Source organism: Rissa tridactyla, chromosome 1, assembly GCF_028500815.1.
Source record: "Rissa tridactyla isolate bRisTri1 chromosome 1, bRisTri1.patW.cur.20221130, whole genome shotgun sequence".
Taxonomy (NCBI): domain Eukaryota; kingdom Metazoa; phylum Chordata; class Aves; order Charadriiformes; family Laridae; genus Rissa; species Rissa tridactyla.
The window spans coordinates 218,529,875-218,540,973 of NC_071466.1; the positions used below are offsets into that span (position 1 = coordinate 218,529,875).

Here is an 11,099-nt window from a genome sequence, read left to right on the forward strand (position 1 = left end):
GGGTTACTGCTGGGACCTGGAGGGGGCTCAGCTGGGCCTGGGCAGGGCTTGGCTCAGGGAGATGTTTGCTGGCTCCTCAGAACCTCCTTGGTTTTAAAATTATCAAAAAATAATCAGAACCTTTGATTTCCTGAGGCCCCTGTGGGTACAGGCGTGGAGCGTTGGCATTCATTCCTGTACCCCCAGTCCCCTTTCCGTGGATGCGGAGGAGTTGGGCACCGAGAGCTGCCCCCAACCCAGCCCACCCGGCTGCTGGGGCTCGGCAGGTCGGGGAGAGGCAGTGCCACCGCCGCGGGGTCTGGCTCTGCCCCCGGGGGTCTCGCCCCCATCGCTCGGGCGGTGCTGTGCCCTCAAAGCACCGACAAACAGCAACGTGTTGTGTTTGCTGCTGGTGTGTGAGAAAAGCCCTTCCCTTGCCCTCGGCGGAGGCTGGATGGGTTGCCGGGGCCGGGGGGACGCGGTGGTGCAGGCTGCGGCGCTGGGGCAGCGCGCTCAGCCCTGCTGCTCCCTTTTCCCACGCTGGGTACACCTCTACCAGCGTGCCGCGCGTTTCCGCGCAGCGGCGTGCCAGCTCCTGCCGAACGCAGCCTGTTCCTTTGCACCATATCTCAACTCCCCGTGCCGTCGGGGGCCGCAGCCACGGTTGCCCTCCCCGGCATGGTGGCATCCTGTCCCGGCTGGCACCTCTCCCCCCGCCAGCAGCATTTCTGCTGCTCTCGGCAGCGTCTGCCGCACACGTGTGGGCTTTTCCTCCCAGAGCTTCCTGCGGCGAGCAGACGGTGGGGCCGCGTCGTGGCCACATCCTGCAGAGGCACCTGCACCGAGCCCTCCTGTCACCCCGCTCGCCCCCGGGCTCCTGGTGCGGGCAGAGTGGCCCTACCGCAGCACGCTGGCACCGTCTGCTGTCTCAGCACTTGCCAGGGCGCTGGGGTTGCTTGCACAGGCTTCCTCTGACCCCTTTCACGTGCCTCAGTTTCCCCTTTTTGCACGGAGAAGTCTGCCTGCGCCTGTAGCAGCAGCTGCGGGGATGCCCGTGCGCCCTCGCTGGTTCGCAGCGAGCAGCGGGGAGGTGCAGGGGATGGAGAAGGGCCACGCTCGCGTCTGCACCCCCGGCACCCCCGGGGAGCTGCACCTCTTGCTGCGACCTCGCTGTCCGGCGTGCGAGAGGGAGGTGTGAGGGAGGCGCGAAGGAGCCCGCCGCGCGTTCGCCCGGGTTCTGCGAGCACCGGGGACTGATCCCCTCCCTGCTCGCACGTAGCAGCCTGCAGGGCCGCAGGGAAGCTCCTGCCGCCCCGGCCGGGCAGGTTCCTCTGGCTGCGCCGCAGCCGTGTCCCGCAGACAGGGTGTGGAGCCAGCCCAGCCGGCAGCGGCTGCGGGAGCTGCGCCGGTGCAGCCGGACGGACCCCGGGCTGTGCCCGGTGGCAGAGAGGAGACGGGCAGGCTCTCAGGTCCCAGCCGCCCGGTCATGGCGAACGAAGAGGAACAGCCGTCGGCTCTCTCGGATAACCAGGTAAAGGCGTGTGCCTGCGGGAAACCCTCTGCGGAGAGCTGGGAAAGCCGCTGCAGCCCCTGCTCAGGCCTCCCCTGCCTGTGCCGGCCGAGGGGGCTTCCCTCATGCCGGAGATGGGGGCAACGCCGTGGGGTGCTGCAAAAGGCGGCCTCAGCTGCCAGCAAAGGGGTCCGGGCTGCCCGGCCCAGGGCTTTGCAGGCTCCTGCTCGCCCAAACGGCGCTTCCCAGGATGGCTGCTCCTGCTCCGCTGTCTCTGTGTGACACACCGGCCCTGCAGCCGAGCCGTGGCTCCGGTTCCTCCGTGGCAGCCCCACACAGCAGCGCAGCCCGGAGCGGGACGCGGCTTCCCGGCGCTCCCCAGCCCCAGGCGAGGGAAAGCCGGGCGCTGCGGCCGGGGAAGCTCGGGGGGATGCAGCAGGGAAACCCCCTCCTGCAGCCACGGCCGAGGGGGCCCGTCCCGTGCAGCAGCACCGCGGGGCTGGCAAGGAACTGGCCACCGGCCCCTCCGCTTTGCCCGGCACCAGCCAAGGGCTCCCGGGCACAACCTCTCGGGGAAGACACGTTTTTCCCTCGGATTTGCCCGCTCTGCGGTGACAGACGGGCACCGGCCGCCCGCTGCTGCTTCAGCCAGGGATGCCCGAAGCCCTGTGCCCTCCCGCGCCCTGGGGCAGCCGAGGCTCCCGCTGCGGCTCCTCTCAGTCTCTCTCCCTCAGGTCTTCGCGCTGACGTGCATCTACCTGCCGGCCTCGCTGCTGAGGTGGGTTCTGCCCCCGGCCCTTCGGCCGTGGCTGGGCCCTGCGGGGCTCAGTAGGGAGGGGACCCCCACCCCTGCCAGCCCCTGCCCGTCTCGGGGGACACGGAGCGCAGGATCCCCACCGGGGTGGGTTCAGCTGGGAGCCGCCGTGCTGGGGCACCGACAGCTCTGCTCCGCCGGGACATTAACCGCCAGCCCCGTCTCTTCCAGCCTCCTGGGCAGTGGGTCGGTCCTCGCCGTCACCTCCCGGCGGAGGCGATGCTGCCACATCCAGGTGGGTGCCACTGGCTCCCAGGGGCACAGGGATGGGTTTCGGACCCAGCTAAGCCCCAGGCAGAGCCGGGCCAGCACCGGCTGCTGCACGGTGGGGCTGGAGGGGGGTAGGAGTTGCAGGACGCTCACACCAGCCTCCCCAGGGAGCAGCTGGTCCCAGCTCCGCTCCCAGCCAGTCTGGGGAGGGACATGGCGGTGGCAGCTCTGCAGAGCCGGGGAGAGGCCGCTGCCGCCGGGGTGACGCTGTCAGCCAGAGCTAACGCTGTGTCCCGTCCCCCAGCTTCGCCCCCTTTTCCTCCTCGCCCTGGCAGATTTCCTGGCCGCCGCCGCGCTGCTGGGCACAGCCACCATCCAGCTGCTGCCAGCCCGGCTCTTCATCCCGGCGTACGCTGCCTGCCCCTACGGACGGATGCTGGCCACGGTAAGGGGGCCGCCTCGCACCATGGGGCCGGGCACCCCCTCCTGTACCACCGGGAACAGCTGAGACCCGGCTGCGGGCTGGAGTGTCCCTGGGGAGCTCCCGGCGTGGGGAACTGCTTTTCCTAGTGAGAAACGGCTCCTCTTCCCCCGTCACTGTCCGGAGCCACCATTTCCTTGGGGAAATATGCCCAGCGTTTCTGCCCGCTGTTTCTCCCCAGCCCCAGTGAGGAGAGCACCACGTCCCCCCCCCCCAGCGTCCCCCTCACCCCCACCGTGCCCTCCCCACAGCCCTGGGATGGTGAGCCCAAATGCAGCCTCTCACGTGCCCCAAAGCACGGCAGAGCCCGGTTCTCCCCGGTGCCTGTGGCTCCACCGGCTCCTCTTGCCCTGCCTGGGGCATGGACCCCGCGGCAGGCAGTGCCGCCAGGCTCGTCCCGCTGGCGACGGGGCCTTTGCCTCAGCCACGCACAGGGACAGGGACCAGAAGGGGCTCAGCGCTGCAGGGTCAGCTCTGCTCCGCTTTGCGCATACCAGCCCGCCCGGCGGCGTAGCGCACAGGGCGACCATCACCACGGTTGCAGGCCTGCTGACCGGGCACAGGGGCAGAGCCCTGTTCGTGCCACCTAGAGCCCAGCACGGACAGACGGACCCGGGTGGTGAGTGTTGCTGCCACCCGGTCCCCCTCCCCGGGGTGGGCACAGGGACGGCACGGGGCCATATGATTTTGATGCCGCATCTCAGAGAGCTGCTCCCGTGCTGCGCGGCTGCTCCTGGCACAGCTCTGCTGGGGGGACAGCGGGGACGTCGGGGGGACAGTGGGGACGTCAGGGTGCAGAGCCCAAGGAGGGACGGGGGAAGGTGCCTTTGGGACGCTGGGTGCAGCAGGAGCCCGTTCTCCCTCTCCCCTCCCAGACCTTCTACGCGGTCTCGTTCCTGATGGTGGTTGTCTACGCGTACGAAGCCTACCGCACCGTCCAGGGCTGGAGAGCCTGGCACGTCGCAGCTCTGCAGGTCAGCGGCCCCCAGCCGTGGTGCAGCCGAGCATCGCCCTTCCCGCACCCGGGGAGCAGCAGGGGGATCCGAGGGCAGCCCCTGTCCCTGCGCATCAGTGGCTTCCCCCGCAGCCGGTGGAGCGGGGCTGGAGCCTCAAGCTCCGGTGACCGGCGGTTTCCTCCCTGCAGGAGAGGAGCAGGTGCCTGGAGAGCCTGTGGCGGGGGCTGCCCTACATCCTGGCCTGGTAGGTGCCAGCCGCCGGCCCCGAGCCCCCCTGCACCCCGAGCAGGGCTGCGGCGCAGCGGCCGCCGGGACGGACGCGCTCACCTCCGCCTCTCCCTGCAAGGCTGGTGCCGGCGCTCACGCTCCTGGGACAGCTGGTGGCCCGCGGCACCTCCACCACCGACATCGCCCCAAGGCCCATCGAGCCCGTCGTGCCGTGGAAAGGCAACCGCTCCCACGAGACCTACAGCCTTTACTGCTCCAGGTACCCCGCTGCCCTGCCACCCTGACGCCGAGGGGGGAGCCGGGGGTGGGCACCCCCTGCCTTCCCAATGGGCTTGGGCACGCCACAGCCCCTGCAAGGGACACCTCTGGGTGGTGGAAGCTTTGGGGTGGGGGAAGGAATAAAAAAATGCCCCAGGGAGGATGCTGTGGCATTAGGGGACCGCCACCAGCATCCTCTGTCCTTGCAGCTGCCTGCTCCTCATCCGCCGTGCCCAGGATATCTGCTTCCAGGTGAGCGCTGCCGGGTGCCCGTCCCTCCCACCGGTCCCTCTCCACGTCTGGCAGCCCCCGACCCCGCTGCCCAAACGCTGCCAGGGGCAGGGGGGGCTCGGAAGGACACTGAGGGGGCAGCGGGTCCATGGTGTGTGGGCAGATGCTGACGGAAGGTCGGGGCAGGGGTGTCCCTGCTGGAGCGGGGGCAGAGGGGCAGCTCCCAGCCCCGCCGCTGGCTGCTCCGGTGCCGTGGGGCTTGTGGCGCGGCTCAGCCCTGCCCCTGTGGAAGGAGCCGCTCGGGTCCGTTTTGATTTCCCACTGCCTCTCAGTACGTAGGGAGGAAGGACGTGGGCCTGGAGGGGAAAATCATCTTCTTCTTGTACCTGCTGCTGGTGCTGAGCTGCTGCACGGTAAGCCATCGGCACAGCGGGGCAAGCGCGGGGCCCGGCCACAGCAGCCAGTGCGCCCCGGCCAACGCTGCTCCTGCCGCCCAGCTCCTGTACCGCAGGGTGAAGCTCCGGTGCCGGAGGAACGCCGCGGAGCCCTTGCTGACCCTGGAGAAGGACGGCTTCGCAGGCAGGAGCATCCGCAGCGTCAGCAACGTCTCTCACTACTTCCAGCTGGTTTTCCTGCTCTGCTGGGCTCCAGGCAAGTCTGAGGGTGGGGACGGCGCGCAGCTCCCGCAGCCCCGGCAGGCAGGAGCCACCGCAGCGCCTGCTCCGGCACCTTTGTTCCTGGGCTGAGACAGCACCCAGGCGCGAGAGAAGAGGCTGAGACCGAGGAACTGCCCAGACCCCGGGCGTCTGCAGGCCCTCATGGCTGGGCAGACCCAGCACGGGAGGGCAGCCAGCCCCGCGTCCCGCCGGCGGCTGGTTTAACCCCCCCGGCTCCTACAATGACAGGCTTTTCCGGCAGCATCTCCTGAGCAGGAGGGTGGATCATGGTTGATGGAGCTGTCTTTACTCAACCTCTTGTCCCTTTGGGAGCCCATTTACACTTTCAGCCTCACGGGAACCCGTGGCGATGAGTTCCCCGAGGTCCTTGGGCGGCGTGTTGGGAAGGACCCTGTTGTACACGTCGGTGCTTGTCCCGCGTAGAGCCTTGTGCCATGGGAAATAGGTTGTGATGGGAAGAGCCACTTGGAGAGGGGAAGTCCCAGTGAAGCAGTCTCAGAGAGAGGGAGACCGAGGTGTGTCCTCCTTTTGTCTTCCATCCGCAGCCTTCCTCCTCACCCTCCTCTCCTTCACCAGCATCAGACCTGCCTCAGTCTTTGTCCTCTACGTTACTACGGTAAGTAAAAACCTGGTTTCCTGGGCTCCGGAGCTGGGACATTTGTCCCGATCGGACATGTCAGAGGTGATGGGGTGAGGAGAGCCTGGTGGGATGGTGGGGCTGGGGAAGGGGGGCTCTTCCCCCTGGTTTGGTGGTTGGCGTTTCGCTCCTCAGCTCTGCCCAGGTGTTTGCCTTGGTTTGGTTGACCACACTACGAGGAAGGCCACCTCGTGCCCTTGTGGCCAAGAAGGCCAGTGGTCTCCTGGGCTGCATTAAGAAGAGCGTGGCCAGCAGGCGGAGGGAGGTCATCCTGCCCCTCTGCTCTGCCCTGGGGAGGCCACGGCTGGAGCTCTGGGTCCAGTTCTGGGCTCCCCGGTTCCAGAAGGACGGGGAACTGCTGGGGAGAGTCCAGGGGAGGCTCCGATGGTGCTGAGGGGACGGAGCATCTCTGCTGAGGAAGGGCTGGGAGCCCTGGGGCTGTTCCGCTGGAGAAGAGCAGCCTGGGAGGGATCTCATCAGTGCTCAGCAAGAGCTAAAGGCAAGAGGATGGGGCCAGGCTCTTCTCGGTGGTGCCCGGGGACAGGACAAGGGGCAACAGGCACAAACTGGAATATTATGTTTTGTCCAAATATGAGGAGGAACTTCTTTGCTGTGAGGGTGGCAGAGCCCTGGCACAGGCTGCCCAGAGAGGTGGGGGAGTCTCCGTCTCTGGAGACATCCCAAACCCCCTGGACGCGTTCCTGTGCCACCTGCACTGGGTGACCCTGCTCTGGCCGGGGGTGGGAGGAGATGGTCTCCAGAGGTCCCTTCCAGCCCCCACCACCCTGTGGCTGCTGTGTCCCCCTGCCTGTGCACTCGGAGGGGCCAACCCTGCGCCTGCGGAGGGCGATGGGGTTGGCAGCCCAGGGGCAGGTACAGGCAGCGCTCGCCGCTGCCCGCCCTCTCTCTCCCGCAGGCCCTGACCGTCTCCCTCCAGGGCTTCCTGCACAGCTTGGTCTACGGCTGGATGAGGCGAAACTTCCGTCAGGAGGCGGTGGGCGAGAGACCCTCCCTGCGGCGCCCCCACGGCCTCAAGGCTTTCTACGACGAGTCGCTGAGGGCCATTCCTTAGGCTGCCCCCTCGCCCGGGCTGCCCCGAAGCCTCGGTGGGATTTGCGCATCGCCGGCAGCCCCCCGCAGCCCAGCCGGAGCTGGGCAGGGTCTCTCTGGACCCTTCGTGCCTGGGAGGGTCGGAAGAAGGCACAGGAGGCGCGGGCAGGTCTCCGCCAGCGCTGGGGGCTGCGGTGGGGCTGCGGTGGCTCTGCCCCGGTGGGAACCCCCCCGTAGCCCCTCGCTGCTGGGCAGCCTGGCTTCCCACCCCCCTGCACCACCCAGACAGCAAAACCAGTCACGGCAGGGGAGATGGAGGTGGGACGGGCTGGAAGAAGGATGCTCCTGTTCTACACCACCAGCGACGCGGCTGTTGGCAGCAGCAGGAGCATTCAGGTGCCGCGGGAGGAGGCTGGTGGCACACAATTTGGCAATCCCCAAACCTTCCAGCAACCGAACATCGACTGCGACTACCCCAGGGAAGGTGACGGCTCTTTCTGGTTTGTTTGGGCTTGTTTCGGTTCCGCGTTCTGCCAGGCAGCAATCCCAACTCCTCTGCAGGGCTCGGGAGAAGGTGCTTACAAATAAAGGTATGATGGCTGAGGTGCTCCTGGCCTTTCCTGCTGTTAGACAAGGAACAAACGGGCGGTTCGTGCCTCTGTCCTGCCTTGGGGGAAGGTTCCTGGCCAAGGCCACATCAAGAGAGATGAAGGAGCCATGGCTGGGGATGGTTCTGCCCCAACGGCCTCCTGCCAGGCCCCAGCTTCTCCCCCATCAAATTAAAATCAGCCCGAATGCTCGCTCACACCACCTCGACTTCTGGGGCTGGGAGCGCTCAAGCACCATCAGCCTAAGTGAAAACAAGCCCTCAGGGGGTGGTGGTGGGGTCACGCTCACCCCCATGGTGTCATCAGCTGTCACAAACGTCACCAAAGAGCACTTGGAGACCTCTGGCTCAGGGAAAATAGCCCAGGGCAAGAACCGAGGCGCCACGGAAAGCTGCTGAGGCTGGGGATGGAGACGGCGCCGAGCTGGGCTCAGGTACCGATGAGCAGGGGGGTGCGAGAGCCCACGAGGCTGCGGTGGGGTGATGGGGGGACCAGGGGGGCTGCCACACGGGGGAGGGGGGACCATGGACCGTCTGGGTGCTGGCTAGGTAGCGGCTCCTTCCAGCGTGCCTACTGGAAACGTCCCATCTGCCACCCATCAGCGTGCTGTCTGGTGACCACTGGGACTCCTGTGCCACCAGAAATGGAGGTGAGGAGGGGACAAGGCCTCAGAGTCATTTAGAAGTTGGTTATTGCCAGCGGCACAACGCAGACGTTGCTGGGGGAGGACGGGGACCAGGTCCCAGGCTCCGTACAGACACGTGAACCAGGACTTACGAAGGGGCCAGAGCAGAGAAGCCTGTTAGCAGATGGGGGGGGTAGAGGGAAAAATGGACGGTGCGTGGAAGCCTGCGTAGGAAAGCGAACAGGAGAACAATGGGGGTGATCTGCAGGAAATAGGATCTGACCTCCTTGCAAAGGAGGAATGCAAAGCTGAGCATGCCCAGCTGAGAGGAACAGCACCTGAAGGAGCATGTTTGGGCTGTTGAGGAACGGCTACAAGACGACGGAAGGGTGAGCCGGTGGCTCCTGAGCCCTGCAGAAGACAAGGGTGTGCGCTCACGCACCGACCCGGCTCCGGGCACAGCCTCTGGCCCCCGGAGCTGTGTTGGTGGAGAAGACGACGCAGTGGGGGAAGACAAACGACTTGCTGGGTGTCAGGGCGGGACCGTGCACCCGTGCGGGGCGTGAGGGACGAATCGCTGCCAGGCACAGCCCCGCGTTTGCTTGAGCATCGCACAAGTCGTGAGGCTGCGAGCACCCAGGGCTCCCTCCTGCGGGCACCAGGTGGGCACCGCGAGCGTCTGTGGTATGACCCTCTCCCACATGGCGGTTGGGAGAGCAAATAATGAGGCTGGGTCTTGCCAGGAGGAATAGGAACAAAGCCACTGCATGGGCTGCAGGGGAGCAGAGGTTCTGCAGGTAGAAACGGAAGCAAACAGGCTGGGGGACGTACACAGCGAGGGGGACAAGTTGGGTCAACCTTGGATCCCACTCCAGCAGGTTCCCAGAGGAAAGGAAAGGCTGGAAAAGGGTAAGGAGGTTGGGGGAGCAGAAGAGAGGCAAACCACAAGGCTATGACACAAAGGTGACCCTCCCCATCTCTGCGGCAGCACCACGTTTCGGTGAAAATACCGTTGGACAAGCGTGGGGCAGCCCCACAGCCGATGCTGCAGGTCGGGCACCATCAGGGCACGCAGCGGCACGGCCACCACGATCCTGACCCAGCGAAAGGGAAGGAGACAAAGCAGCACCTACAGAGGGTGTTAAATCCTGGTCAGGATGACAAAAAGCCAGCAATCAATAACCGGGCAGGAAGAGGTGAAGAGCTGGACCCAGCAGTGCCGGTGTCTCTGGAGTACCAAAACCCACCAAGGACAAAACCATCCGTGGAGGAGCGGCGACACGGCTGCGGGGTAGAGCGAAAACAGCGCACAGAACAGCGGCAACCGGCACACGGGAGCCAGAAGGACTCAAGTGGGTACAGAGAGGGGGAGAAGAGGGCAGGCTGAAGTGCACCTGAGCGCCGAGATGCCCCATGAGGGGATCTGTTTGCCCAAGCAGCTGGTCCCGAGGCTTCTGACCGCAGGACCCTCCACCCCACGCAGCGTCGGCTCTGCAGCTGCCTCTGAGGTGCCGTGGGTAGGGCAGAGGGACGCAGCAGGCGGGCGCGAGTCGCCCTTTGCAGGGCTGGGCTTAGTGAACCCTACGGAGAAGTCTCCCAAAGGAGACAGGAGCCTCCACGCTGATCGAGAGCCCGGGACAGACGCCTAATGGAGACTGACGGCCACGAGCAACCAAGCTCCACCGCACCTCTGCAGAGAAACCCCGCTCCTAACCGAAGAAATCTACTAATCCGCAAAAACAGGACGCAGCTTGGCTTAATTTTTTTTTTTTAACTAATATTTTCTACTATACATTAGTGCTTCGGTCCACCACAGTCACTGCAGAGCTATCGCACGGACGCACCCACGAGCTCTATATACAGAATATACACTGTACAGGCAGGGCTGCCGCCGCGGAGCTCCGTACAGAAGCGGTTACTGCGGGGAGGTACGGCCGCGTCTCCTCGCTCGGCCGCTTCCAGGCTGGAGGCGGTAGGGAACCGAGCAGCCTCCCGCTGTCCCCGCACTGTCCCTGCCTGGCTCCGGAGGGGAAAGGCAAGAAGGGTTCAGCCACCCCCGAGTCTCACCGACATCTCTCCAGCGCCGAGGCGGTGCAGCGACGGGCAGGGACTGCCAGGGACCGCACAGCTCCCACCCCGCCAGCACCGGGACCGATGGGAGCTTTGCGCAGATCTGGGCTGAAATGCCAAACTCTCCTGCCGCGAGCAACGGGACGCTCCAGGGCTTCCCACAGAGCGTCAGGCTGCCAGGCCCATCCCCAAACCCCTTCTTTAGGCAAACGTTCAGGCCCCGGCCAGAGGGGCAGATGGTGAAATGCAGTCACAGTAGCAGCGACCAACCCCGGTGTTACGGCAAATCCGTTTCCAAGGCAGCTGGCAGAACGAGCGCGCTCTCGGGCAGAGGGCAGCTGCCTCCAAAACTGGTAGCGGAGCCTCAAGTCTTCCCTGCTTCCAGCCCAGAAGGGAGCCGGAGGGGTTGCTGCCCCTGCACCCACGCACGGGACGCTCCGGGAGCTCCCTCTTGGCAAGGCTGACGCAGGCTGTACAAATCGGACTCTCCAACGTGTTTTATCGGCAAGTGGGCTGGCCACATGAGAGATCTCGTTGCCCAAGGCAGAGCTCCAGCTCTCTTGTACATCATTAGAGCACACAAACTCGATTTTTCAAGCAGAATAAATTATATTTGGAGACCAGCTCCTCTCTGTGGAGCTCCAGTAGCGACTGTCATTCACACAGCACCCCGCCATGATCTCTGGAGAGCTCTGATCCTTGCAGATGCACCAGCCCCTTCTTCTTCTCTCTCTCTGCCTTGGAGAAAAAACAACGGCATTCCAC

General features: G+C 65.6%; 1 protein-coding gene across 4 annotated transcripts; it reads left to right on the forward strand.

Annotated features, from left to right (window-relative positions):
* Window positions 1-69: 69 nt before the first annotated feature.
* LOC128908985 (uncharacterized) lies at window positions 70-7,625 on the forward strand. Of its 4 annotated transcripts, none has more exons than XM_054200076.1 (11): window positions 70-1,510; window positions 2,224-2,267; window positions 2,475-2,538; window positions 2,818-2,958; window positions 3,870-3,968; window positions 4,139-4,194; window positions 4,297-4,437; window positions 4,646-4,688; window positions 5,000-5,318; window positions 5,890-5,960; window positions 6,898-7,625. In XM_054200076.1, the coding sequence occupies exons 1-11, from the start codon at window positions 1,466-1,468 to the stop codon at window positions 7,051-7,053; spliced, it is 1,179 nt and encodes a 392-aa protein (XP_054056051.1). In that variant the 5' UTR covers window positions 70-1,465; the 3' UTR covers window positions 7,054-7,625. The 4 variants fall into 4 exon arrangements, with proteins under 4 accessions (XP_054056051.1, XP_054056042.1, XP_054056022.1 ...); XM_054200067.1 differs by lacking the exon at window positions 70-1,510 and having other exon boundaries at window positions 1,573-2,267; window positions 5,000-5,080; window positions 5,165-5,318; XM_054200047.1 differs by lacking the exon at window positions 70-1,510 and having other exon boundaries at window positions 1,573-2,267.
* The last annotated feature ends 3,474 nt before the right edge of the window (window positions 7,626-11,099 follow it).

What these genes read in the sequence shown, in the direction of transcription:
- LOC128908985 (XM_054200047.1), top strand. Translation starts at nt 1,615, where the DNA reads ATGCCGGAGATGGGGGCAACGCCGTGGGGTGCTGCAAAAGGCGGCCTC. An exon ending in GGCGATGCTGCCACATCCAG is followed by an intron (nt 2,539 to 2,817) that starts GTGGGTGCCACT and finishes CCCGTCCCCCAG; the next exon opens with CTTCGCCCCCTTTTCCTCCT. An exon ending in TTGTCCTCTACGTTACTACG is followed by an intron (nt 5,961 to 6,897) that starts GTAAGTAAAAAC and finishes TCTCTCCCGCAG; the next exon opens with GCCCTGACCGTCTCCCTCCA.